The sequence below is a fragment of the Aphelocoma coerulescens genome, chromosome 8 (assembly GCF_041296385.1).
Source record: "Aphelocoma coerulescens isolate FSJ_1873_10779 chromosome 8, UR_Acoe_1.0, whole genome shotgun sequence".
In the NCBI taxonomy this organism is placed as follows: Eukaryota; Metazoa; Chordata; class Aves; order Passeriformes; family Corvidae; genus Aphelocoma; species Aphelocoma coerulescens.
Genome location: NC_091022.1, coordinates 18,675,680 through 18,699,569, shown reverse-complemented (window position 1 = coordinate 18,699,569; position 23,890 = coordinate 18,675,680). Strand labels below are relative to the sequence as shown.

General features: G+C 43.6%; 3 protein-coding genes across 3 annotated transcripts in view; all 3 read right to left on the bottom strand.

Annotated features, from left to right (window-relative positions):
• Nucleotides 1-4,957: 4,957 nt before the first annotated feature.
• On the bottom strand, nt 4,958-7,477 carry C8H1orf52 (chromosome 8 C1orf52 homolog). The gene is made up of 3 exons (XM_069022543.1): nt 7,193-7,477; nt 6,895-7,102; nt 4,958-5,697 (listed from the first exon to the last, which is right to left on the bottom strand). The coding sequence occupies exons 1-3, from the start codon at nt 7,448-7,450 to the stop codon at nt 5,609-5,611; spliced, it is 555 nt and encodes a 184-aa protein (XP_068878644.1). The 5' UTR covers nt 7,451-7,477; the 3' UTR covers nt 4,958-5,608.
• Nucleotides 7,478-8,794: 1,317 nt separating this feature from the next.
• On the bottom strand, nt 8,795-14,627 carry BCL10 (BCL10 immune signaling adaptor). Its single transcript, XM_069023057.1, has 3 exons — nt 14,501-14,627; nt 12,131-12,419; nt 8,795-11,081 (listed from the first exon to the last, which is right to left on the bottom strand). Exons 1-3 carry the CDS (start codon nt 14,582-14,584, stop codon nt 10,717-10,719), a joined length of 738 nt encoding a protein of 245 aa, XP_068879158.1. The 5' UTR covers nt 14,585-14,627; the 3' UTR covers nt 8,795-10,716.
• Nucleotides 14,628-18,690: 4,063 nt separating this feature from the next.
• Nucleotides 18,691-23,890, bottom strand: part of DDAH1 (dimethylarginine dimethylaminohydrolase 1) — a 59,461-nt gene continuing 54,261 nt past the window's right edge. Inside the window, exons 5-6 of the mRNA XM_069022927.1 lie at nt 23,703-23,846; nt 18,691-23,281 (exon numbers count right to left, since the gene is read on the bottom strand). Coding sequence (XP_068879028.1) covers nt 23,165-23,281; nt 23,703-23,846 — 261 coding nt within the window. The 3' untranslated portion in view covers nt 18,691-23,164. The remainder of the gene's footprint in view (nt 23,282-23,702; nt 23,847-23,890) is intronic.

Below are 23,890 nucleotides of genomic sequence, written 5' to 3'. Positions count from 1 at the left end.
AGTAACTCTCCCCACATAGCATTCAAAAATCATGTGAAATTTACAGTGCAAAAGCTGTTTAAAATGCCTTTGTCAAGAGCAAGATATCAAGAAAGTAAACAAAATAGATGTGTACTGTTTCAAGAGACACTTAAGCATTACAAAGAAAGCTAGAGGCGAATTGAGTTCTGTAGTTTAGAGCTGAGCTGCAGATGATTCAACAGGCTCTCTGCCAGCGGTAACAAAAGCGCTCTCTGCTGGAGCAGCACAGCTGGAAAACCTGCAAACAGGCTTTATATAGATACTTAAAAAAGAATAAGTTTTCAAAGTGGAAGCAGTATTTCATTACTATTGTCAAAGATCATGGTGACACAGCTGTCAGATACATCTTCCTTACAAGGATCCAAGAGCCACGCACAAAGGTTCTTGTGAGTACAAGTCACTAATGGTAAGCAAACCTTAGATCTTGTACAAACCCGAGAATTCTTAACTATTGAACCAGTATGTTTTAAACTAGTCCTTGCCATTGCCAGCCTTGTAACTATATTAAATAATACAACTCACTGAAACATTTCAGACAATGTATAAGATCTTAGTCTCACAAAATACAACTTTATCAGTCCTAAGGAAGGGATTACAATGGAAAGCGACACATTTCTCAGCCAGAAACCTAACAGAGAAACTTTTTTTAAAAAAAAAAAAAAAACAAAAAAAACCAACTCCTCCTTTAGGTCTTTATTAAGTAATAGTGATCCTTTCTGCAGGGGAAGTGAAATTAGTCTCTCACATTCCCTGGCCTGGTTCCTCAAAACATCCCTTACCAGCCTGTGTCAGAGAGGTTTGTTTTTTAACAAAACTGGACCGTGTTCTGCTTCCAACAGAAAGGCTCCCCAATGACTTTTGCTGTGAGCCTGCTGCTGGCAAGGTTGCTTGGTTGTTTGGTGGGTTGGTTTGAGGAGAGCGTGTTAATCCTCTCCTGAGAAGTTCTGTGGTTGAGGTTTAACTCCTCGTTACACTTTCCTGGGGTTACCCTGTATTAATGCTGTATTTGTTTCCGTATCAGTCCATCTGCAGCAAGAAACATATGGTGGGAGAAGTTACAGGAAGGGATGGGAAATCAGGGTTTGCTCCAAAGAACAAGTTTACTTTGTTAGAAGACAAGCAAATACAGAGTTCTTGTGTTGCTGCTCACAGTTACAGCAAAGCAAATACGTCTTTGTCTTCTGAAGCTACCTAAAGCATTCTAAAGATGAAGACCACTTCATCTTCTAAATGAAGGACCCTGATAAAATTATTTGATAAGGCCTAAAAATGCTTATCTCCATTCATTGAATTCATTGCATTCTTCCATCAATCCAGCTCCACAAGCACTGGCTTCCCTGAAAATTCCTGCTTTTTTCAGAAGTGCCCTGAAGAAAACAGTTCAAAGGAACCAGCAGCACAAACCCATTCCAGTCTCTGGTGTGACTCTGCCTTCCAGCCCCAACCAATCTTTGCATATTTCTGACAGTGACACAAATTCTGTGGACTCCTCTGAAGATGATGTTGTTCTTTTTGGTCTGTGATACTCTCAGCATAAAGAACTATCTCACTGCAATCTCTACCACTCCATTATTCCTGCTATTTCTTGGTTCCTAATTATAGGACTTTCAGACTTTTACAAAGTGCTCCACTGCTACCAACGTGTTTGTCTCACAACAGAACTATTCCCTGAGATTTCCATGATTTTCCATGATTTTTTTATTGCACACGAAGCCTCCTGTGCAATAAAAACACAGTATTTCTTTTCAGCAGTTTTCTGCATTCTGCCAACATTTTGTTGTACAGAAATGCTGCTTTTGCTTCAGTCTTGACATTCTGAGACGGGCACAGCCTGCCCAGCTAACCACTGCCTCTTGCTGCATTATTTATTAAACTTCACCTCAGTCAGTGCAACCAGAAAATGCCTTTGGCAGTAATGGAATCAGATTTCTTAGCAAGGTGCCTCCATTTGCTCAAGGGCTTTCTACACATCTTATGCTAGTATTTCTGAGAATTCTTTTCCTCTGTAACATTTTCCCTCCCGTGAATTACAGAGGAGTTGGCATCCCCTCCCGAACATGCCTGGACAGCCATTCCCACTCAGCTGCTGCAAGAGCAATTGGCCTGTCAGCAAGTTCACCTCTGCAGGGCACTGATACCACCATGCTCGTACCCATGACTGAGGGTCCTGGGATTTGTCCAGCTATTGGGAAAACAACCTTACTGACTTTTCCAGTCTAACAAGGAATTGTGGGTATCCTTAAGCAACATTTCTCAAAATGGAAATGCTGCACAGCCGTAGCCATTGCCAGGGGTCCCTTTCAACTGGTACAACCATTTATCCTACAAGAACACACAGTTCAGTTGTAATTATCTTTCATGCTTTTAAGACAGTCCTGCACTGTTCTCACATGCAATCCACACCCAAAGCAGAAGTACAAACCTCTGTGACCAATGGCCAAAGGGGCTTGGATAAAATCAGCAAGCTAACACATAAACAAGAACCTTTCAAGCCTGCAAAGAAAATCCAAATTGTATTATGCTGGTGACTGAAAGCATTGCATCTTTTTGTCCTGATTCTGCCATGATTCTCTAAGATTAGCAAGCGAGCAAAGGAGCTTCCTGTCACTGGAGTGGCCAGCACTGCACAGCTTCTCTTTTCTCCAATGATAAAAATGCCTCTTCCTGTGCTGATTCCAGGTTCACAGTAAATTACTCTTTATGGAACACACCACATTTCTATGGATTTACTTTCATATTGGCAGCACTAAGCTTATCACAAACTATTTGTAAATGAATCAGTGTTTCAAGAGCAGTAGTCTGCATCAAGAATAGGAACAGCAAAGTAACAGAGGGATGCCTTCCCACAACCTCCCTGTCAGCACTTTTGGGAAGAAGCACTGCCTGCTATTATCCTCAACAGCTGTACTTCTATACTGATGTGAATTCTTCTTTTCCAGATCATCCTGCCTTTCTCGGTAAGCCAAGTACTACAGCTGCTCTTGTGCCAGCATTGGAAACAACACAATGTGTTCATTGCAAATTAATTGCTTTCCAGACACTGTTTTTCTGATTTTGACAAATTTTTAAGAGGATTTCCTCAAATCAAACCTGTATGCATTTTTTACTACCTTTTTTCCCGTTCTACATAATGACTGTAATCAGATTTGATTCATCATAAAAACAGTAGAATGATGAGTTAATAGAGGACTAATTTTCAGAGGCAATCTTCCCCATTTGTCAGCAGGGGTGCATGTTCACTGTCACTGTCTTCCCTTGAAAGACAATCCAGGATAAACTGTTCTATAGTCAGAGATTTTTTGAACATCTGAGCTATCAGTTTAAGTTTAGTTGGTGTTCACTCTATGTTTCACAGATCCTGATGCATAGACAAATTTTTATTACTAGCTGTCCAAACCTGAAGAAAACCTCTGTTTCTTTAGGTCTTTTGAGTTGCTTCAGAAGCTGCAGCACTGTACCACTTCTCTCATCATCTTTTCCTGAAGAGGATGGACTAAAGCATCTCTACCAAAAAACTTCCAGCTACAGAACCAGTTTCCTCAGATAACTCAGCTTCACACAGGCTCTCACAGACTTGTTTCAGATGCCTTACTTCAGAAAAAGATGAAGAGCTCTTTGTGCCATTTCTCCTGAACAGGGAAGATGCCATGGTCACCGCTTATAATGAAGATTCCCTCAACCTGCTAACAATACAATTAATTGTTCTTCTCCCAGGCTAGGCATGCTGGTTTTTTCCTTGAAAATTGAATATCAGATAGTGTTAACTTCAAGACAACTGGATACTACATATATCATATGATCTGAAAACAAAAGAAGCAACTGGCACGGTAACTTCCTGAACTGCCCTGTAGAATAGCAGAGCAAAAAATACACGGACAAAAGCCTCCTTGGTCACAGCAGTCATGGGAATGCATCCGAATTCCAGAGCTGGTGACATTAACCTTCAGCTGTAACGCTCTTCAAGGAGCACTTCACTAGCAAACAGAACTACTGTAAGAATCAAAAATGCAGATGGAGTATTTTGAGAAACCCTACTGAGAGCTGCCACTCCATAAGCTTTGCCATGACAGTGTCCCTCATCCTAGACCTTGCTAGGACACTGTCTGGTATCTGCGTTTGTGCTAGGAAAGGTGGGCTCAGGGAACCCTCAGCTGTGTCAAGTACCATTTTTTGAACTGTTTCCAGACTAACGGCATGGAATGGGTGGAATGTATCACAGATTTGGCCCCACAGCCTGTGAAACTGGCAAGGAGCAGCTGCAGAGTCTGCAGGTAGACAAGGATCCAGAGAAAGCATTATCACACTGCCAAGGCTAGAATTGCACAACTTATTAATAACCTCATATATTCACTAAAAATGAGTACAATTTTCTATATATTGAGGTTAAAAAAAAAATCTCTTAAAATCACGTAAAAAATATTAACATCATATTAGCACATATGCATACAGAATCTGTTCTGCCAAAGTAAAGCTAATCCAAGACAGAAGGAAAATAGAAAACACCAATTTTTACATTAAAATTTAAGTACATAAACTTCTATTAGTAAGCCCTAATATCACTGCAGACTTTCTAAGGCACAGAATCTTTATCTGAAAATACACAGCAACCCTTTCTCCAATCCGGTACCAGCTGGTACCTTGTCACATACAGACCCAAAAACCTATTCAGCAGCATACCACAAATGCAGCATATACTGACTAGCACTTCGAGAAGATTACCAACTGTTTGTACTGAAATAAATACAATTTGGCAGCAAAGACTCTATCACAGCTTTGTCATAATTTTTGCCCACATAAATATCTTGATTCTATTTTCTGTTTCAAGAATACATTACATGCTTCAATTCTCCCTCCATCAGTTAGTCCCGTGTTTCACTGATGAAAATCCCATAACATCAAAATAATTATAAAATATTAAACTCCATTTTTAGATCCATTTTTTTTTCAGTTTGTAGTTGTGTATTTATTTAAACAAAAAGGCCCTGAGAAATCTGTTAAGTCACAGATCAGTGAATGATAATACAGAATTCATTGCTCCTATTCACCAAGCATGCAATGCAATATTTATACCCAGATGTTTTCAAATGTAGTTTTATTCCAGTGACTATTTGCAGTCTATACATACATTTAAAAACAACATTATGTGAACATATCACAGACCAGTACCTAAAAAATCTGTAGTATGTACTCCTTTATAAAAGGTTTTGACACAATGGAAAAGTCAGTCCAGAAAAACTCATGTTACCAGGCTTCTTGATAAACAAAATACTGTGAAGCCCTGTAACCTACATGAGCACAAGTATCCATGGCAATGGATCTCTCTTCTAAATCCTTGTTTTAAATAAACAGGTTTAAATTTTGTTCAGTAAACAAGTTCTACCACAACACTGTCCATTTAATTTTGTGCTTTCCAAAAGGCAAGCATACAACAGAAATAAAATTCCCTACCCAATACGAGAGAGAAATGCAGTAAATCCGTATCTGTTTCCCATTCCAGCAGAGGAATCCAAGTTCCTTGAAATTCTCCTTATGTTTTGTGTGTTGCAGTATCCCCACTGTAACAATGTTTAAATCCAGAACACCTTGCTTATACCTTCTTCTTCTTCTTCTTCGCCTGCTCTCCAGACTCTACTTTACGTTTCTTAGCAGAAGCTGGTTCATCATCTTTTTCACCATCTTTAAATAAAAGAGAGAGTTAATCAAAGTCAGCAAAGACAGTTTTTTTGCCTTAAACACCATCCTGTCTCAGAACAATTGGCTTAACCACATCTGAGATGCCTGGAAAAGAGACACCGTAGTATTAACTGACAACATCTTCATTTTTGGAATGCAGACAATATGTGGACAAAACAGGAATGGTTACTTCTTATTACTACCACAAACCACTGCAGATAACTAAGAAGAGGCTTTATGCTACTGTACAGTACCTGTTCTAAAAAAATATATTATTTGATTAGCTAATAAAAAAAGCTAGAAAATGACATTTTTGAAGCAGGAAACAATGTCAAGGTCAATCAACTTTTTACCTTCGTATTTCAGATGAAGGCTGACTAAGAGAAATGCATGGACAGGGAAACATATAGAACACATGGAGCAAGACAAAAATTGCTACTGGGAAAGAATACGCAGAACCAAAAAAGGCACAAGACAACAAAAAAATCCTTTCTTAGCAAAAGGTTTGTAGACGATTTTACTGGTTAACAAAACCATTACTGCGTGTTCTGAAAGCCCAGAATTTCTTCTTCTGGTTTTGTTCTCTTGACTGTTGCTGGCTATTCTCTTTCTCCAGCAATTAAAAAAAAAAAATTCTCCTACCTGTCAAATATTTCTTTACCTCCTAAATTACCATTACAGCTTGTACCATCATTTAAAGTGAAGAGGATAGTAAATATTTTCTTCCGTAATCTGTCCCACGGACATCCTATTTAATTCCTCTTTTGGACCCCAAGTTTTGCAAACGTTATAAAAATAATCTGACCTACATCTGCAACTAAGGTCAACACAGCACCTGAAGCTCATACTACCTTCTGTTTTAGCAGCACCATGACTGAACCTGTTGGTTTCACAGAACTACGGTGCTACAGACTCTAATCCTTCCCTGCTAATGGCAGTGGGGGAGAGGAGCAGAGAGACTGCTCGAGGGTCTGTGCTGGTTCCAGGAAAACCAAAACACCGGCACTACAGTCCACCCATCCCTGCAGCCAAACCGCTCTGCCCTCGGGCAGCAGTGGATGCAGGAGAAGCCAGCAGAGATTCCTCCGAGCCCAGGGAGAGCTCCGGCCACAGAGCGCTCAGGAGACCCGCCCGCCCGGCTCGGCTCTGGAAGCACACACAGCCTGAGCAAAGCGCAGCCGCCTCACGCCAGGGCCTCACCCGACTCCAGGGGCTCCTGCTCCTCGTCCGGCAGGAACTTGGCTTTGCCGGCCTGGCGGGGCGCGTCGTCGCCATTGTCCTCGTAGATGTTGGACCACTTTATGGCCATGTCGAGGGCAGGGGCCGCCGCCGGCGGCTTCTCGGGCGGGCTGTAGGTCTCCGGCGGGGGCACGGCGTTGCTCCTCCACACCTTGAACTCCCTGGGGGGCTGCGGGAGAGAGCAGAGCACCCGTCACACCGGGCCGGGAGGCCCGGGGCGGCCCCAGCGCCGCCTCAGCTCACCCCGCGCCCCACGCACCTCCTCGGGCGCCCGCAGGACGCGGCTCTCCCAGTCGATCTCCTTGTTGAGAGGGTTGTAGAGGAAGGCGGGCGGCTGCGACACCCGACGGAAGAGCTCGTCGGGCGGCGGCAGCCGCGGCCGCCCCGGGCCGCCTCCCGAGGCCGCGCCGGCCGCCGCCGGGCGCTCGTCGGGCTGGGGCTCTTCGGGCTCCGAGTCGGAGCTGGAGCTGCCGTAGGCCGCGAAATAGCCCAGCGGGTCCTCCCCCTCCGCCGCCATGGCGGGGCCGCGCCTAGCACCGCCCGCGGAAACCGCGCCCGCGCCGAGGGTTCCGGCCCGCCGCGCCCCGGGCGAGCCCGCGGCTGCTCCCGGGGCGCGCACCGGGCGAAGGGGAGCCCGCGGCAGCAGGAGGAGCTGCTCCGCCGGGGCGTGCAGGGCTCACGGCCTAGCCGGGCTGCTTGCCTTCGAGTGACCAGACACCGAAAATCAGACAGGAAACCGAGCCAACCTTCATTTCTCCCTTTTCACACCTGCAGGCTTAAGTGGAGGTTTTCCTTAATGTCTGATCACCGGCTAACCTAGGGCAGACACAGCGCTGACCATCACCTATCCAAAACACGTTTTTCAAATTTGTTGAAAAAAGTTTGTACTAGACCTTCCTTGTGATTGACTCATACATACATTACTGCATCGGCTAAAATACTGGTGCTGCTCAAAGGGGATGAAGCTGAGTCGGGAGGTTTAGGCCGCACATCAGGAACAGCTGCTTCACCCAGAGGGTGGTTGGGCACTGGAACAGCTCCCCAGGGCAGTGAGCACAGCCTGACAGGTTCAAGAAGCCTTTGGACAATGCTCTCAGGCACATGGTGTGACTCTTGGGGTGTCCTGTGCAGGGCTGGGAATTGGACTCAAGGGTTTTCATGGGTCCCTTCCAACTCAGCATATTCTATAAATTCTAAGTTCAGATTACTTATACTACCAGAAGCAGGATAAGGTCTGAGGAAGGGGTTTTGGTTATAATATGTTCAGTTCCTTTACTGTAAAGATACTAAACCATATCCAGCTGATCTCTCATAATCTATACCATGATCATTATTTTGAAATAAGCCCTATACACAAAGTACAATGAAAACAACCACTGAAGTGAGACACCACACTCCCTGAAGCATTTGCAAATCCTTTTTTGAGTCATGCTTCTCAGCACTCAAAGTTTTTGTTTCTCCCCTGCTATTAATAAAAATAAAAATCTTAATTTAAGAATGAAGTCAAGATATGCGTGGCTGGAAGCAACTCTTCTCACATCCGTAGGAAGTCGAACAAGAGTCATTTGAAAAAAAAAAAGCAAGAATCAGGTTGTAGTCACGAACTGCAGAAACTACTTAAGCAGCAGAGCTCTTGCTTTCACATGCATGTTTTCTTTACAGACTGCTCTTGAGTGCAGTCCTACGGGCATGGGCGTTTCACATTAAGTCAGTCTTTCCACCAAAGACAAACCTCTCTAAAAAGACAAGAACAAAAGCCTCCCGCACACACAAAACCAAAACCACACATCAAGTTAACGGCATGAGCCGCTCTTGCAACCTGTACATCTTAAAAATGAGAGAGGCAGACAGGAAAACAGGCAATTATACAAAAGAATTTATTCCAAAAGTTGTCCTAAAAAATACGTTTTAAAAATGCACATTATAAACATTTGGTAATACATTCATTCAAGGTCTTAGGTTCGTAGGCTCCGCTGGGAGCGGTCCCTACAGGATGGGGAGCAGCAAGGCAGCCTCCACCCGGAGCTGATGCATCTTCTCTGTCAAGGCCAACCCTGCTCACTCTCTTCTCTTTACAAGAACCCAGGAAGGGACTCAAGCCTAAGCTCTTTAAGTAGCTACAGAGGGCATTTAGATAAATCACTTTTTAGATGTCCCGAGTATGTGCAACTACAATTCAAGTTAATGGAAGAGAGGGAGTTCATCCTATGCTTAATTTCATGTTACAGAGCAAAGTTTTACTTGCATATTTAGGCACTTAATTTCTACAGTGCCATCTCATCCAAGCAGTTTTACTGAAAAGCATTTTCACCATCTGGACAGTCTATGATTGTAGATGTAGACAAGAAAAACAAGGATTTTTATAAACACATCCTTCTCACATGTAAGATGTTCATATACTCAGGATGGAGTGTAGTTGAACATTGCATTTTATTTTAATCTATTTCCAAAACCAGAATAATAATGAAAAACAATTTATAGAGACTATACTGAGGTCCTGCAGATGGCCTGTCTCCACAAAAGGAGAACAGTTTAGTAATTACCTGGGTGTGAATTTGAACGACATTACATGGCTATACACAGTGTGAGAGCCAAAATAATTTAGGGCTTTAAATAGAAACCTTTCAAATACACCGAAAACATCCCATCACTTTAAAGTGTAGTACTGCAGAACACAACTGTACACGTGTCCAAGCAAGAGTCCACCAGGTCATTTTGAAAGGATTATAGGCACCTGCACAAAAGGTAGGCTACAACTCGAGTATGAGAGGAATACAGTATGTTACATGGTGTCAAGAAATGAGAACCTTCCCATGTTGAAACAGTTTAAAATGCATTTGACTCTGAAAAATTTGAAATGTAAACCTGTCTGTCTGCTTTGAAGAGGAGGTATCTGAAGTGCCACATTTCCAAGAGTCCTTCAGGTAAAGATACTTTCTTGTCACACAACTTCTCCTCCACCTCCCTAGTGGAACAAAACATACAAGTTTTGTTCCTTAATAACATCCTACAATAATGTTTTCTTACAGCCCTCATGATGCTGTTAGAGCAGTTTACATTCCTTTTCCAGTACTAATGAGAATCTATATTTAAAGTGCATCTCAAATCAGGAATCTTTAACTAATATATAAGAATAATATGCCAAGACCTGCAGAAATATACTTGCAATACTGATCTCTTTTGATTGACCAGCAGGATAAAGTTCCCACAAGGAAGAGACTCCTTGCAAACAAGCATGGATTTGGCCAGATTTGTGAGGTTTTTTTGCAAATGGAGCAGCACACACATACATGGAGAGCACAGTTTATCCTAGTGAGAAACATTTAACTTGGTAAATGAGTTTAAGCTTTTTGGTAAGTAAGCTTAAGCTTTTAGTTCATTTTTTCCCATACTCAATATTTTTCCTAACCATCTTTCCCAGTTCACCCATCACAGAAACATTAAGAAAAGCTGATTTGTTTGTTTCTGTAGAAAGAAAAACCCATTTGTTCTATAATTCCAGCTAAAGTATCTGCAACTAAATGTGAAACCTTATACACATTGGTTTAAAAAACAAACATTTGCTGGTATAACACCACAATATTTTGAAAAAAGCTCCTTTAAGAACAAAACAAACAAACAAAGTCAGGCAGTTCCAGCATCACACAATTACAAAATTAAAACAGAAATTGCATAGATTATTTCCTCCAATTTTTCTAACAGCTTGAAAACATTTTTTAGCCTTTATGAGACATCACACTAAGTTTCAGTACCATTCATATAAACAGACAAAAGTCACTACGTTCATTGTGGTTGAACAGAACGTGATCTTAAAGGCAAAAAGCAATTGTCACTTGAACTGGTACATGGCTCTTGCTGGTCTTGGAGCTCTGGGGGCAGTGGGGGTGCACCAGGGTCTCCAGGCCCTGGGAGGGTGGCTGACAAAACACTGCTCTGTGAATTTCCCATCTCTGCAATTGGTAAATTCATTGAATGAAGAGAGACAGCAGAAACAAATGCAGCGGTGCTATAATCTTCTTCTGGGTGATGTATCTGGGAAGATTCTTTGTCTTTTGTTTTATCCAAAAAATTTGATTCATCAGAAAATGATCTAGAGAGATTATTTGTTCCTCCATACAGTGAGGTCATACAGGTGCTGCAGCTTAGACCTAAGATGAAAAAACAGATACTGGCTTAAATTACAGTATGGGAACATCTTAAAACTGTGCTCTGATTTAGCATCAGTAAGACTGTCAAAGATCAATTGTCCGTATTTTTAACAGACTAACTCTTGATCTCACCTGTGACATCCAGTATTCCTGACAAATTAAAGAGCAAACATGCAGGTTATTTAGTTTGATGGGAACAGTTTCTCTGTACTCACTATCAGATAGTACTTGACAAAGATGCACCCTAACTTAAGGTTCATTTTAGAAAGTCACTTTAGCCCTTCGGCCCAACTTTTTTTAGACTTGTCTCACTGTGTTCTTCAAACTTTTAAGAGCTTCACCTGATGGTTCTGCTCCAAAGTGGACAGCATTTGAAGGCTATTTTACCTGAAGCCAGAGAAAATTTCAGGCCCTCCATCTCTAGGGTTAAAACATATTTCTTCCTTCTTTATTTGCCTTTTGATGGGTGTGGAAGGGGAAGTAATGCTTTTGGTGTAGAAAGCCTACACTTTTTTCCTCTGCGATAAAATATGAGTACACATAGTCACTTCAAGCTTTGGGTGTCAACAAAACCTCTAAGCCTGTATGAAACAACATGCACATGTATTTACAGTGCCTAATTTTAAGCTGTGGCATTGAAGGCATACAGGGAAGCTCTCCTCAAGTTGCATTTGCTAGCATATCTTCTGCTGAGGCACGAAGTCTAACAAAACCAGAGCATCCTGCCACTGCAGCAAATAGCTTCAAGAGAAATGCAAGATGGAAGATAACCACCCATTTCTGAAAAGCAAAACTGAAAGGTGAAGACAGATTTACCCATCATAACAACACAATAGGGTTCTTTTTGCAGTTTGTTGTTTATGATGGACATGTTCAGATAATAAAAAGGTATAGCCAGGATACATGCACTAGGATTTTAAACCTAAACTGGTGATATTTCCAAACATGTTGTTCCAAATACCAGAGGAAGACTTTAGTTTTGGACTTTAATTTTGCAGACCCTCAAAATAAAACCTTTGTCTTACACAACATTATTAAAAATTTGTTACCTTTAAGAGCTTCAAGCTTTTCATTTTTGACTTTCAACACTACATCAGTTATCTTTTGTAACAGGAAGTTTTGTGTTCTTTCTCGTCTGATAGATTCAATCAAAGTATCTAGTCCCTTTGGGTTTTCTGCTAAGTAGTCCAATAACTTCCCAGTTTTTTTCCTACTGGAAGATCGAGCAGAAATTTCTTCTGTGTCCTCCCTAGTGAGTATTTTCTTTGAACGTAGGTAATCAAAGTGTCTCTCGGCTATGATTTTATCACACAGGTAAGGACGCATCCTTTCTAAAGCCTGAAAAACAAAATGAACTAGTATTAGCCAACATTTCAAATTATTTAGAAGTCTGAGTTGGAACCTATAGGATTTGATACGGGTTAGCAAAAGAATCTTTAAGGCTGCCACTGTGTTACTTAGTTGAGATTTTTCTCAGTGTAAAAATTTTTTTTTTAAAAACTGATACCTAATTATCTGTTTAATTAGCTCTTTGACTGAACTCAGGAATTCCAAGGCTTGTTAAGAAATAAGGTGACTGCTCATAGAAAATGTGATTACATGAAGTCTGAGGTTAGCACATTTCAAAACCATCAAGTAAAAATGAAATGACACCAAACAGCACCTACTCACTTTGTCTACAGACACACTCATTTTCACTGATCATCTGATTGCCACATTTCCACATTGTTTGTATCCTTGAGGCACAACTCCAAAATACTGCAGTTATTGATGCTTTCTGTACATTGAGCAAAAGCAGTCTCAGAGCAACAGCATGAATATACTCAGAGTTCAAAAGGTTTGCAAATAAACACCACTACTGACAAGTTCAACAGATTACTGACATCCAAAATACATGCACTTTCATCCATAAATATACATAATCTCAACAACATTAGTGGCTGCTTTTTATCTTCTGCAACCCTACTTCTGTTATATGAATGACTTTGTATGGCTCACCCCCTCCTTCTCAGCTCTCAGCTGCAAGACTCCTCCTCAAGACAAGCTTACCCAGACCAAGATGTCCTTGCCAGTTTTAGCTTCCTGAGGTCAGCTGTTCCCTAACACACACAGTGCTTCTGCTAACACAGCACCCTGGCTTGCAGAGATCCCATCAAAGTTACCTGAACAGCTCTGAGAGAGCCAAGTGAATTTACACTGAACCAGCACATTGGATTGTGAAGCCACAACACTTAAAATCTGAGTGCAGAATCTCTGAAGCCAGATTAATTGGACTGCATTTTGATGATAAATGAATGTTATCTGTTTCTACCTAAAGTTTCTATTGTGTCCTCCAAGTACAACGGGAGAACGTCTAAGATTAAGGGCTGAAGTGACAATCGTGCACTTCTGTGAGATGCAGCTGTGGGTTCAGTCACTAAGCCAGACTAACATACTTATCATGTTATATAAATATATTGTCTGACTCAAGTAGTTTTTATCCTTTTGAGGTGAAACTACCCAAAGCCAGCTATTGCAGTATTACCCAGTGGTTCCATGGAAGCGAGTACTAACTTGAAAAACATGTCTCGTAGAGCTATGACAAAGCATTTAAAGAAAATCACTTATGCCTAAAGCTAGAAAGAAACAAAAACCAAACTCCAAGGAGTCTTTATTGTACTTTAAAGGAACATAAATAAACCCCAATGAGTCAAACATAAGACACTGTAAATTACAAACAGAACCATGGACAGGCAATAAGTAAATGATAAACTGTGATTTTACTTTTTTTTAAATTAAGCAATCACTTGTTGAGGTTGGTTAGCACATTGCTTTCTTCCCAGTCTCACAATGAGATAAATTAATCCAGAATGAATCAGGATGAAGTTTTGCCTCAGGTTCCAGACATCAGTGAATAAGTATGGAGGAAAAACCAGGAAAATATAGAACAATAAGCCTCAATTAAAAATATCTAAGCATACTTCATGAAGATATCCACGCTAAGGAAGAATTTTACTGGCACCAGGAGCAGCACATGAATTTTCAGCCAAGCTTTGAGTACCATTTTACTCATCCTGCCTGCTGCCTCCTGCGCCTCTCCGCGGCGCCGAGACACCGGGAGCGCCGAACCCTCGCAGCTCTGCCCCTGAAGCACAGGCCGGGCGGGCGGCTGACCGCAACGCAAAGCGCGGCCGGGATCAGCGCTTGCGAGTCACGATCAGCCTCACACCGGGGGACCCCGGAGGGCACAGCCGTGCCCGAAATTCCCCGCCGCGTTCCCGGACGCGCCGCAGAGCCGCTCCCGTCCCTCCTGCCGCCCCCGCGCCGCGTCCCCCCGCCCGCTCCCGCAGCGCTTCCGCTCCCCCGCCCGCGCACGGGCCCCACTCGCCGCTCCGCGCCCGGCCTAGGCACTCGAGCCCTCGGCCCCGCCCTCCACTTACATCCTTCTTCACCTCCGCCATCTCGTCCTCCGTCAGCGGCCGCCCCGCGACCCCCGAACTGCACCACGACCCCGGGCCCTCCATGGCGGAAACCTCGGCGGCGCCGCTGGGGAAACCCGCGCGGGCGGCGCTTCCGGCCGGGCTCCGCCCCCGCCCGCCTCCGCCAATGGGCGCTCAGGGCCGGCGCTCCGCCCCGCCCCCGGCTGGGACAAGGCGCGGCCCCGCCCCAGCTCGGCCCCGCCCCGGCCCCGGCCCGCCAATGGGCGCTCAGGGCGTGCGCTACGCTCCGCCCCTCCCCGCCTCCGCCAATGGGCGCTCGGGGCCGGCGCTCCGCCCCGCCCTGCCCCGCCCAGTGGCGCGAGTCCCGGCTCCTCTGGCCTCACAGGCCGGGCCGGGCCAGGCCAGGTCCCCGAGGGAGCGCTGTGCCGCCAGGACACGGGCTGAAGCTGCCCCTCTCCGGCCTCCCTCGCCGCGGGAGCGCTGTGCCGCCAGGACACGGGCTGAAGCTGCCCCTCTCCGGCCTCCCTCGCCGCGGGAGCGCTGTGCCGCCAGGACACGGGCTGAAGCTGCCCCTCTCCGGCCTCCCTCGCCACGGGAGCGCTGTGCCGCCAGGACACGGGCTGAAGCTGCCCCTCTCCGGCCTCCCTCGCCGCGGGAGCGCTGTGCCGCCAGGACACGGGCTGAAGCTGCCCCTCTCCGGCCTCCCTCGCCGCGGGAGCGCTGTGCCGCCAGGACACGGGCTGAAGCTGCCCCTCTCCGGCCTCCCGGGGACGTGTGGCAGCCCTTCCGCTAAAGGGTCTTGAGTGTGCGGAGCGGTGTCGGGGCCCGCAGCTCCCGGCGCTCGCGCCGCGGCTTTAGGGTGATGGGCGCTGTCGGGCGGCGCGGCTCGACCGCGGGTTTTGGGGACTGACGGTGTTCGAGCCCCTGCGCTGCACAGGGTTGTGCTCCAAGGCAGCAGCAGCAGCAGAGGGAGCCGCTGTCCCGCCGGGACACGGCGCCGCCTCCCCAGGGAACGGGCAGCAGCTGGAACTTCATTAATCGGTATTCTTGCAGCTGTCACAGGGGGAACTCGGGCTATTTATGCACTCCTAAAATTTTCGTTTCCAGTAGATAAACGTGAACATAAAGTAGAAGCGATCAACACCGAGGTTTACTGTCAATAAGGAAAAACGGTCAGTTTTACGGTAGTTTTACAGTTTTGCGAAGTTTCTGATTGACATGCTTTCTTAATGCCATCGTACTTGAAATATTAATTGTGACAATATCTATTTTACAGTGCTAGCAGTCCCTTTAAAATAAACATGAAGGTCCTGCCCAGAACACTTGAAAACGGAGGGACTAGAGACCTGGTGACGGGGCTGATTTCTGTAGAGCTGGGTGTTAATCAGGGCCAATGCCCAAACTGGTCACCAGGAAACGCCCAGCCAGCTCCGTTCCCTGCCACTGCTGTGAAGGTCACCTCTGCCCAGTGAAAACTCTTTCAGACTCACCCTCGGCACGCAGCCCTGACCTCTGGTCATTTGGCAGCACACCTCTGCTCACAACCCACGGTGTGTTACTCCCACCCCAAAAGCCTTTCTTTGCAGTAGTGCATTTGAATTTCTCAAAGCTGCACATCTCTGCATTAAATACCCAAAATATAAAGTAAACTATTTATCTCCCATTTTCCTGCTCAGAGGGCTGCAGGGCAAACCATTTTTTTTCCAAGTTCAAGTGCCTACGCTGATCCTCCCTAATCTGTGTTATGCACCCAAAATACATAGAAAGCTTTCAGGTTCTCTGATGCTTCCTGAGAACTGACTGTGGCACTTCTAAAACAGAGCCAGGCATCTTCCCAGGCACTGACTCCCACCCTTGTTTATTAAATCACATGCCTCTCAGCTCTTCCTCTTCAAGGTGAATTATATCATGGACTTTGCCGGCTCCATACAATCCTGCTGATAAAAACATCTATCATGCATTCTGGATTTAGAATATTTGTTAATAACCTTGCTCAGCAAGAGGTGTAGTTCAAAGCCATGTGATGTCTGGACAGTTAGGCTGCTGATTCCTGAGCCGTGTAGGAGACAAACTGGAATGATTTAACTTCAGCAGTCAGGAAGAGAGCATGTGGTTAGAGAATCCAAGAATAGAATATATTTTAGCATACTTAATGCCAAAACACCCTACCAGGATTTAATGGTCCAGGCAGCAGGAAGAAGGCTACTCTCTGCATGAAACTCATTTCAGGAGAGTAACAGCCACTGAATACTCAGAAGAGAGCCTCAATGTAGAATGACTTAGGGACCATTCATTTCAAGGCAGCTGGGAAGATTTTGGACATGATGTTGTTTTACGAGTATGTCCATCTAGTATAAATTTCTAAAGTAAATTTCCAAAATGAACTTTGAAAACTGTTTGCAACCTAGAGGTTTTTACAAAACTCCCTGTCAAGGCGAAGAAAACGTTGCAACGCTGTCACAGTTTCTAAGAGGTCGCTCAGCTTTTCAGAGCTGTGACTGGCTCCAGGTTTTCTTCCCCTTCTGCCCTCATTGATCAATCCCTCTCCAGGCAGCATCTCCATTCTGCTCCTGATCCTTGCTCAGGGGTCTGGGTACTCAGGACAACGCCCTTCTGGAGCTGGCAGGACAGCCCAGGCCCTGTGAGAGCTGTGGGACTCTACACAATTCCTTAGGGAGGAGGAAAGCTGCCAGGCACAAAGAAGGGAGGGAGTTTCGTTTAGTTACAGATCGAGGGCCCCTCTCAATAGATAGCTGCAGTGACCAGTGGAATGTTTTCAGCTACTAAACCACAGCAATCATAACTTTTTGGGGGTTAAGCTGTTAAGAGCATCAGCATGTCTGGACTTCATGATGCAGGAGACAGTGACTGATGTTTCTTAAGCAGCATGTACTTAAGAGTGGGGACTGAATCTGTACATTCAATTGTAGAAGTCTCTACTTGGTGAAGTAATATCCTACAGCTAAGTTTTGCAAAAAACACTCCTTGTTAAATTACTATGATTTTGCTTTTTTCAGGTTTGATATTCTATGAGAAACTTCTTAATGTGGCAAGCAGGTGTGGCTTGTCTATATTTCATAATTTTTAATCATTGCCATTTAGAACCAAAGTCAAGTAAATTGGTACCAACTCTCTCCTGTAGACATGGGTACACACGTAAATGAAATAATTTAAAATATTAACTGCATCACACTAAATGTATTCATGTTAGGCACAGCACTGATTTAAATATATTTGTATAAAAATAATTACTTCAAAAAAATCACTTTTATAAAAATCACTTTTAGCCAGTCTTGTAAAATCAATATAAAGGCTGTAATTAGATCCTTTGTCTCTACTTCTCAGGCAAGGAGAATAATAGATTATGATTTGTTTAAAGTCCTATTATACTAGCAAAGTATGGTTTGAAAGGGATGTAATTATTTTGCTACAGTTAATTAATTCCTACTCTGTTAAATTATCTTGGGTTTCTTAAGAAGCTGAAAGAACAATATTGAGGCCTTGAACAATTGACTTCTGGATTGCCAGGAGATGGCACTGACGGCCCACAAGCCCCTCTACACACGTTCATGAAGCCTGGAGTAACTGCATCTCCCCAGCCTCTGGATCCTAATACTGGAACCTACTGGCATTAGAGCCCAAGGGTGCAAGCAGAGAGTAGCCCCATGTGTGCTATTTGTAGCACACAACAGGAAGTATTTAGACATAAGACATGCAATTATCTGTTATGGTACCTCAAAGCAATGTCTGGAGTGCAGTCACCCCTCCTGAGATTGTGGGGAGAAAAGACACAAGAGCTATGTGAATAATTGAACCACAATGGGAATGCCACTGAACCTTTGTAGTTTCACCTTTTGTAAGTTACAGTAAATACAGGCACTACAGAGAAACATACTGTACTATGCTAACATCTGTTTAGTTACCTTGGACAGTAATTCAATTAATCACGACCACTCACAGGCATATCTCCTCTCTATACATTATTCTTAAATGTAGAGTCTAAAATTATTATTTGTTTTTAAAGAGTCAGTATTTCTCCTAACAGGCTTAAGGGTTTTAGTGCTAGTGTCTATAATCAGCTTTACTTCTAGGTATGCAATAAGCCTGGAAATATAAAGACAGCATGAAACAGTACTGAATTAAATACATATACTTTCAGTTCCAAAACAAGAAGCACAAACTACACAGGGCACGGTACAACTGACACTTTATTCCTTCGTGATGGGGATATATAGTATTGAAACTGCAAGAGTCACAAAAAAAATTAAATCAAAGTGCAAACCTCTAGTAGAACTGATTATGGAATGTATTGATGTTTTTGGCACAAAAAGTGGGGAATTATATACTGCAACAAGATTGTAAGTTTACTGAATGTAACGCTTCTGTGTTCAGTAGTCACATTTGTGCACTGCAGAACAATACAATGTAAAACAGTGACTAACACGATTCACATACAGCTCTATACAATTTACATCACACGTCCAGTTAAAACTTCTCTGAAAATACATGAGGTCCACTGATACTTTGTTCACAATCACTTAACAAATACCATTCTTTAAGCAGGCTTATCTTTTCAGCTTCCTTATTGATAAAAGCAAAAATAGACAATCTTAAATAGTAATTTTCCTCAAATGGCTCCATGTGGATGTTGATGTTTTCTATTAATTTGGCTCTGACTTCATTGATACAACATATATGAAGCTGAACAAAATCAAAAGCTCATTTTTTCCATCTTTTCCAATTTGCTGTGAACAAACAGCATTCTGTGTACTGGCTTTTTGTTTTCAAAACTGGACATAGTGGTACATATGAGCTCTATTCCTATCACATGAAAATCACAAAAAAATCAGAGCATAGCTTCACACAGTGGCATCTATTTAAAACTGAATATTAGCATGGTAAACACAAAAATACATAAATGGAAGAATTCAAGTTTATCTCATAAGGTACAGTATGCATTCACATTTTCATTACAGAGAGAGACACTGTATTCACATTCTGTGTAAGAAAGAAACCCACATATCACAGATCTCCCTAAACTCTTAGCAAAGATAACATCCATGAAGTATCTATAATGCACATTCTAGCTCTTTCATTTCAACTGAGCTAAACTGATTGCTGAAAGGAAAAATCCTTTGATGAGTAATTCAAGCCCCATGGCTGAGCTATTACCACAAGAACTTCTGTACTGGCCTGCTCTGTCATACAGCCTCACAGTTGTTATCAACAGTTTTATGTGGGCAACTATCAGTGTTCAGTGTCTCATCTCCTTTTTTGGTTTGGGATTTTATCATTTATATTAATCAAGAATGATAATTTGTATCAGGCATCTGAGAAACATTCTGGTGACAAAATGTACAGGATATGCATTAGATGCACATGTGTCACTGCAGAAATGTCCTCACAGCTGAATTATTTGTTTGGGCAACAGAAAAAAAAATCAAACAAACAGCAAACAGCAAGAACATGAAGCATTTGGCATGATTTTAGTTCTTAGTACCATACTGCAAATACATAAACTGAAGTGCTCATCATGTTTTTATCTTTAATGCCAGAATAAAGATTAACACTAGAGGCTGTGAGGTGAGGGTGATCCCACTAACCAGCTTAGGTAACTCTTTTTAACAAGAGCATCTATGTTAAGAGGCTGCAATTCCTACTGAGGCCAACAGAGAGAAAGCAGGGGTAGTTTTAGAGCATCTAAATTCTGTGCCTGAAGTTGGACAGTTTGAATACAACACCTGAGGGAATTTGGGTCCCTCAGCCACTCCCTTGCTTTCTGTATACCAAAATGCAGCCCTGAAGCCAAGGAAATCTCAATGGCAAGAGATGAAAAACCAGCCTCTCTGTCTACACAGCTGCTTTCAGCTCTGAAATCCCAACTCCTCCTCTCCCTCCCCTAGTGAGCCAGGGCAATTCACTGTCACCCATTCTACGGCTTTCAAGCACACAAGGTAACAACAGTGTCACCAGAAATGGTTCTTTTTTTCTGGAAAAATCTTAAAAAGAGGAGTCACCCTCGTTCCTCTCTGGATCTACAGCTCCTGCTGACTGTCATCCTTACAGCTCAAAAGAAGTTGTTCAGACCCAAAGCAGCCCCTTCAGTTTCTCTTCTCTCCTGGCACCTGCTCAAGGAGGAAGTGAGTTTAGGAGACTCCATCATAGCTTGGGATACTTTGGAGTGAACAGTGAAGAAGGAGAAGTGAAGAAAAAGACTCAAGTAAGAACTGAGGCAACAGAAGGCAGAATCACTTGGGATTAAAAGAGAAAAGTGCTCATCATGCCTTGATGAGCAAACTAGAAATAAGAGTCTGAGGAAGGAGACAGGTGAAAGATGAGAGAGGGTGGAAGAAGAAGAAAAAAAAATACAACAGAAATATTTAACAATAAATAGAATAGAAATCCTACAGCCTAACACTCCCAGTGCAGCTGGATGCTCTGGCTCCCTAGTAAGAGGAGGGAAGAGGGACTGAAGGACACGGATGGGGGCCAGGCCCCAGGAGGTACATGGACAAGTCGGGCTGCGGGGGGGCTGTTTCAGCTTTGTATGACAGCTCCCACGGCTGCACAGGTTTTTAACAGAGTACAGCTTGCCTTTAGGTGCTCACAGCTCAATACTGCAGGGCCACTTTTTGGCACAAAATCTCTGTTTAATGTCAAGTTATCTTAAAATACGTGACACTTTATTAAATATTTAAAAAGCACCAAGGGAAGGCAGAAAATGATTCCCCACTGCAACATTTACATCCTTAGAGCCTGATCACCTGGCTCAGGTTTAAATGATGGTGCATGGGAATGGAAGAGACAAAGGGGAAACACTGGGATAACCCTTTGGGACAGCAGAGTCATAAATAGAAACACCCCCCCCCCCACCCCCCCACTTGATGTTTGGCTGGCTGAAGAACTTCCTTTGGGACACGCTCTTTCCACATACCATTTATTTGCTTGTCACTGCTCTCTTCCCCACGATACCTCATGTCATCACAACCTACAGTGCACCCACGAAGCACCAGGGGTACCCTGGTAGCTGCCAGGAGGTTTTCCCCCCATTACCACTGAGATGCAGTGTGAGATATGCTGGAGAGAACCTACGAGTATGAGTACTTGTGTGTTTTCTCCCTTATTACCACACAAAGCCAGCACACAGGTTTCCAAAGGATATCCTGGTGTGTACTTGGTTAATACTGTTTGTTTTCCTGCAGACCACATTGCCCAAGCCCCCTCACTCCCTACTGTACCTCAGCAACATGCCACAAGTGGTTCAGGAAAGGTGGAGGAGATGTCTAGGAAGCTGATAACATGGTCAGACTATTTGTCAGTCTCTGGAGAGTTCCCACTACTGTCTGTGTTTGGGAATTTCTCCCATCCTTAGTTTACAAATGATTTAACAAGAAGCATGTGAATACAATGGTGTGTGTTTCACTTTGTGGTGGTGAAAAAAAAAAGCTGTGACTCAGTGGGTAAACATGTTACGGAATTTGCTACAAAAATTGTACTTGCCTTAACTGAATACCACAGTGAATACTCATGCCACTTAAAAATATAAGATGGTTATTGTTCCAAGGAAAACTGTCCCAAGGGCAGATAAAGTAAAAATGCCAATCTTCCAGGAAAAAATAGCTTCCCTTATTCATGGGCATAATCCAGGAATAGCTGTCCTTCAACTCCTTCTATCACCCTTTTCTTTTCAATTTTGCTAGTAAGTGGCCTCCAAAAGAAGAGAAAACAGAAATGAGAAACAAATAAATTTTAAGATGTAAACAAAGAGATTTAACTCCCCCGTACTTTAGATTTCTTTTGTTGATTAAACTATTTCAAAAGCATCTCTGCCTTTAATTTTTGTGGTCAATAGGCTTCCTAGGATCTGGCCTTTTTAAAAAACTCCTCTCCCATTCTCACCACATTGAAAGTCATGGTCTTAGCAAGAAACTGGGACCTGAGTTTGCAGGAGGCAACTTGTGTGGCTGCACTACTCTCTTCTTCTGTCGTGCAAGTTTCCCAGGCAATCATTGCCTTTGAACATTCCCATCAGAGGAAGCTTTTCCAAAGCTGGTACCTGGTGCCTGAAACAGATTCCAGCCACAACTCTGCCCAGCAGTAGCACTGTGATATGACCAGGACAGTGAGCACAGTCCACTGCCCACTGTTCCAGCTAGTGTACGGAAAGCTTCCCTACCACACAAGGTACCCAGCTCATGAGCCCACCGAGTTTTCTTCAGTCCCCCCAATACCTTGCACTACTGAAAGTAGAAGACTGAGGAAGGAAAAAGATATGTAGAGCAAGGAAGCAAGAGAAAAGAAGTCAGAAGGGAACAGCGTAAAGACAACAGAGGTGCTTGAAATACTGAGAATTAGCTGGGTTTCACAAAATTTTCACACAGATATGTTAAATCACTAAAGCTAAGGGTTAGCCATTATAATTATCTTCTGCTAGCCCATGGGACTAACTTACTTCAGAGTTATGTGCTCCCAAAAAACCCTACATCCACCTTAAATACCATCTGCAAGGACATAATAAAAATTCACAATGCAAAAAATTGTAAACAAGGGTTAGTAGCACAGTGGTACAGTAGATTGTCAATAAAAACAATAAAAGTGTGGATACAGATTCGTCTACCTTGTGTGTAACATTATTGCCAGTTACAAGGGAGGGACTCTGTAAACTCATAATTCTGAAGCTTTGTTAATAAGCACAGAGCAACAGGTGAGTGCCCCATCTACTTTCTCCAGTTCTGTGTTGGCTATTGGAATCAGCATGTGGTCCTTCAGTTTTTCAAATACCTGTTAAGAAAGAAAATGTAAGGGAAAATCATTACACTTTACACTTCCATTTTCCCTTTTCTCTAAGTATTTACAGAATGAACAGACATGGATTTGTCAGCAGGTGCCAAGCCATCCCATCACTGTTAATCAACATGAACATTTACAGGGCACGTGGCCTTCTGGCTATGGGATTCACATGCATCATACTGCAGCAAGGGAGCTGCTGCTACATCCAGTTATGTGGAAAGGGCACCATAGGCACAAGTGACCAAGTCTCACCAACACTGGAGCTGAGAACAGAGCCCAGGCCTCCCAGCTGTTGCCATCTGCTATTTCCACGAAGGGAGACCACAGCCCATTCTGAAAAGCACCTGATTTCAATCCCCAGCAACCTCCCAGCGAGGTGGGGATGCCGGAGCTCCCCCAGCATGGCTCTCACCTTGGCACTCTCCGGGTACTCCTCGGGGGCTCGGTGCAGCAGGACGTGCCCTTTGCTGGGAATGTTTAAGTAGACGCAGTTTGCTGCGGCATCGTCAGGCACTGTCAGCTTGTCGTAGCGGTGGTCGCTCATCTGTTGCATGGTCTGCCAGGAGACATGAAGTGCATCTATTTACATCAAACACATCA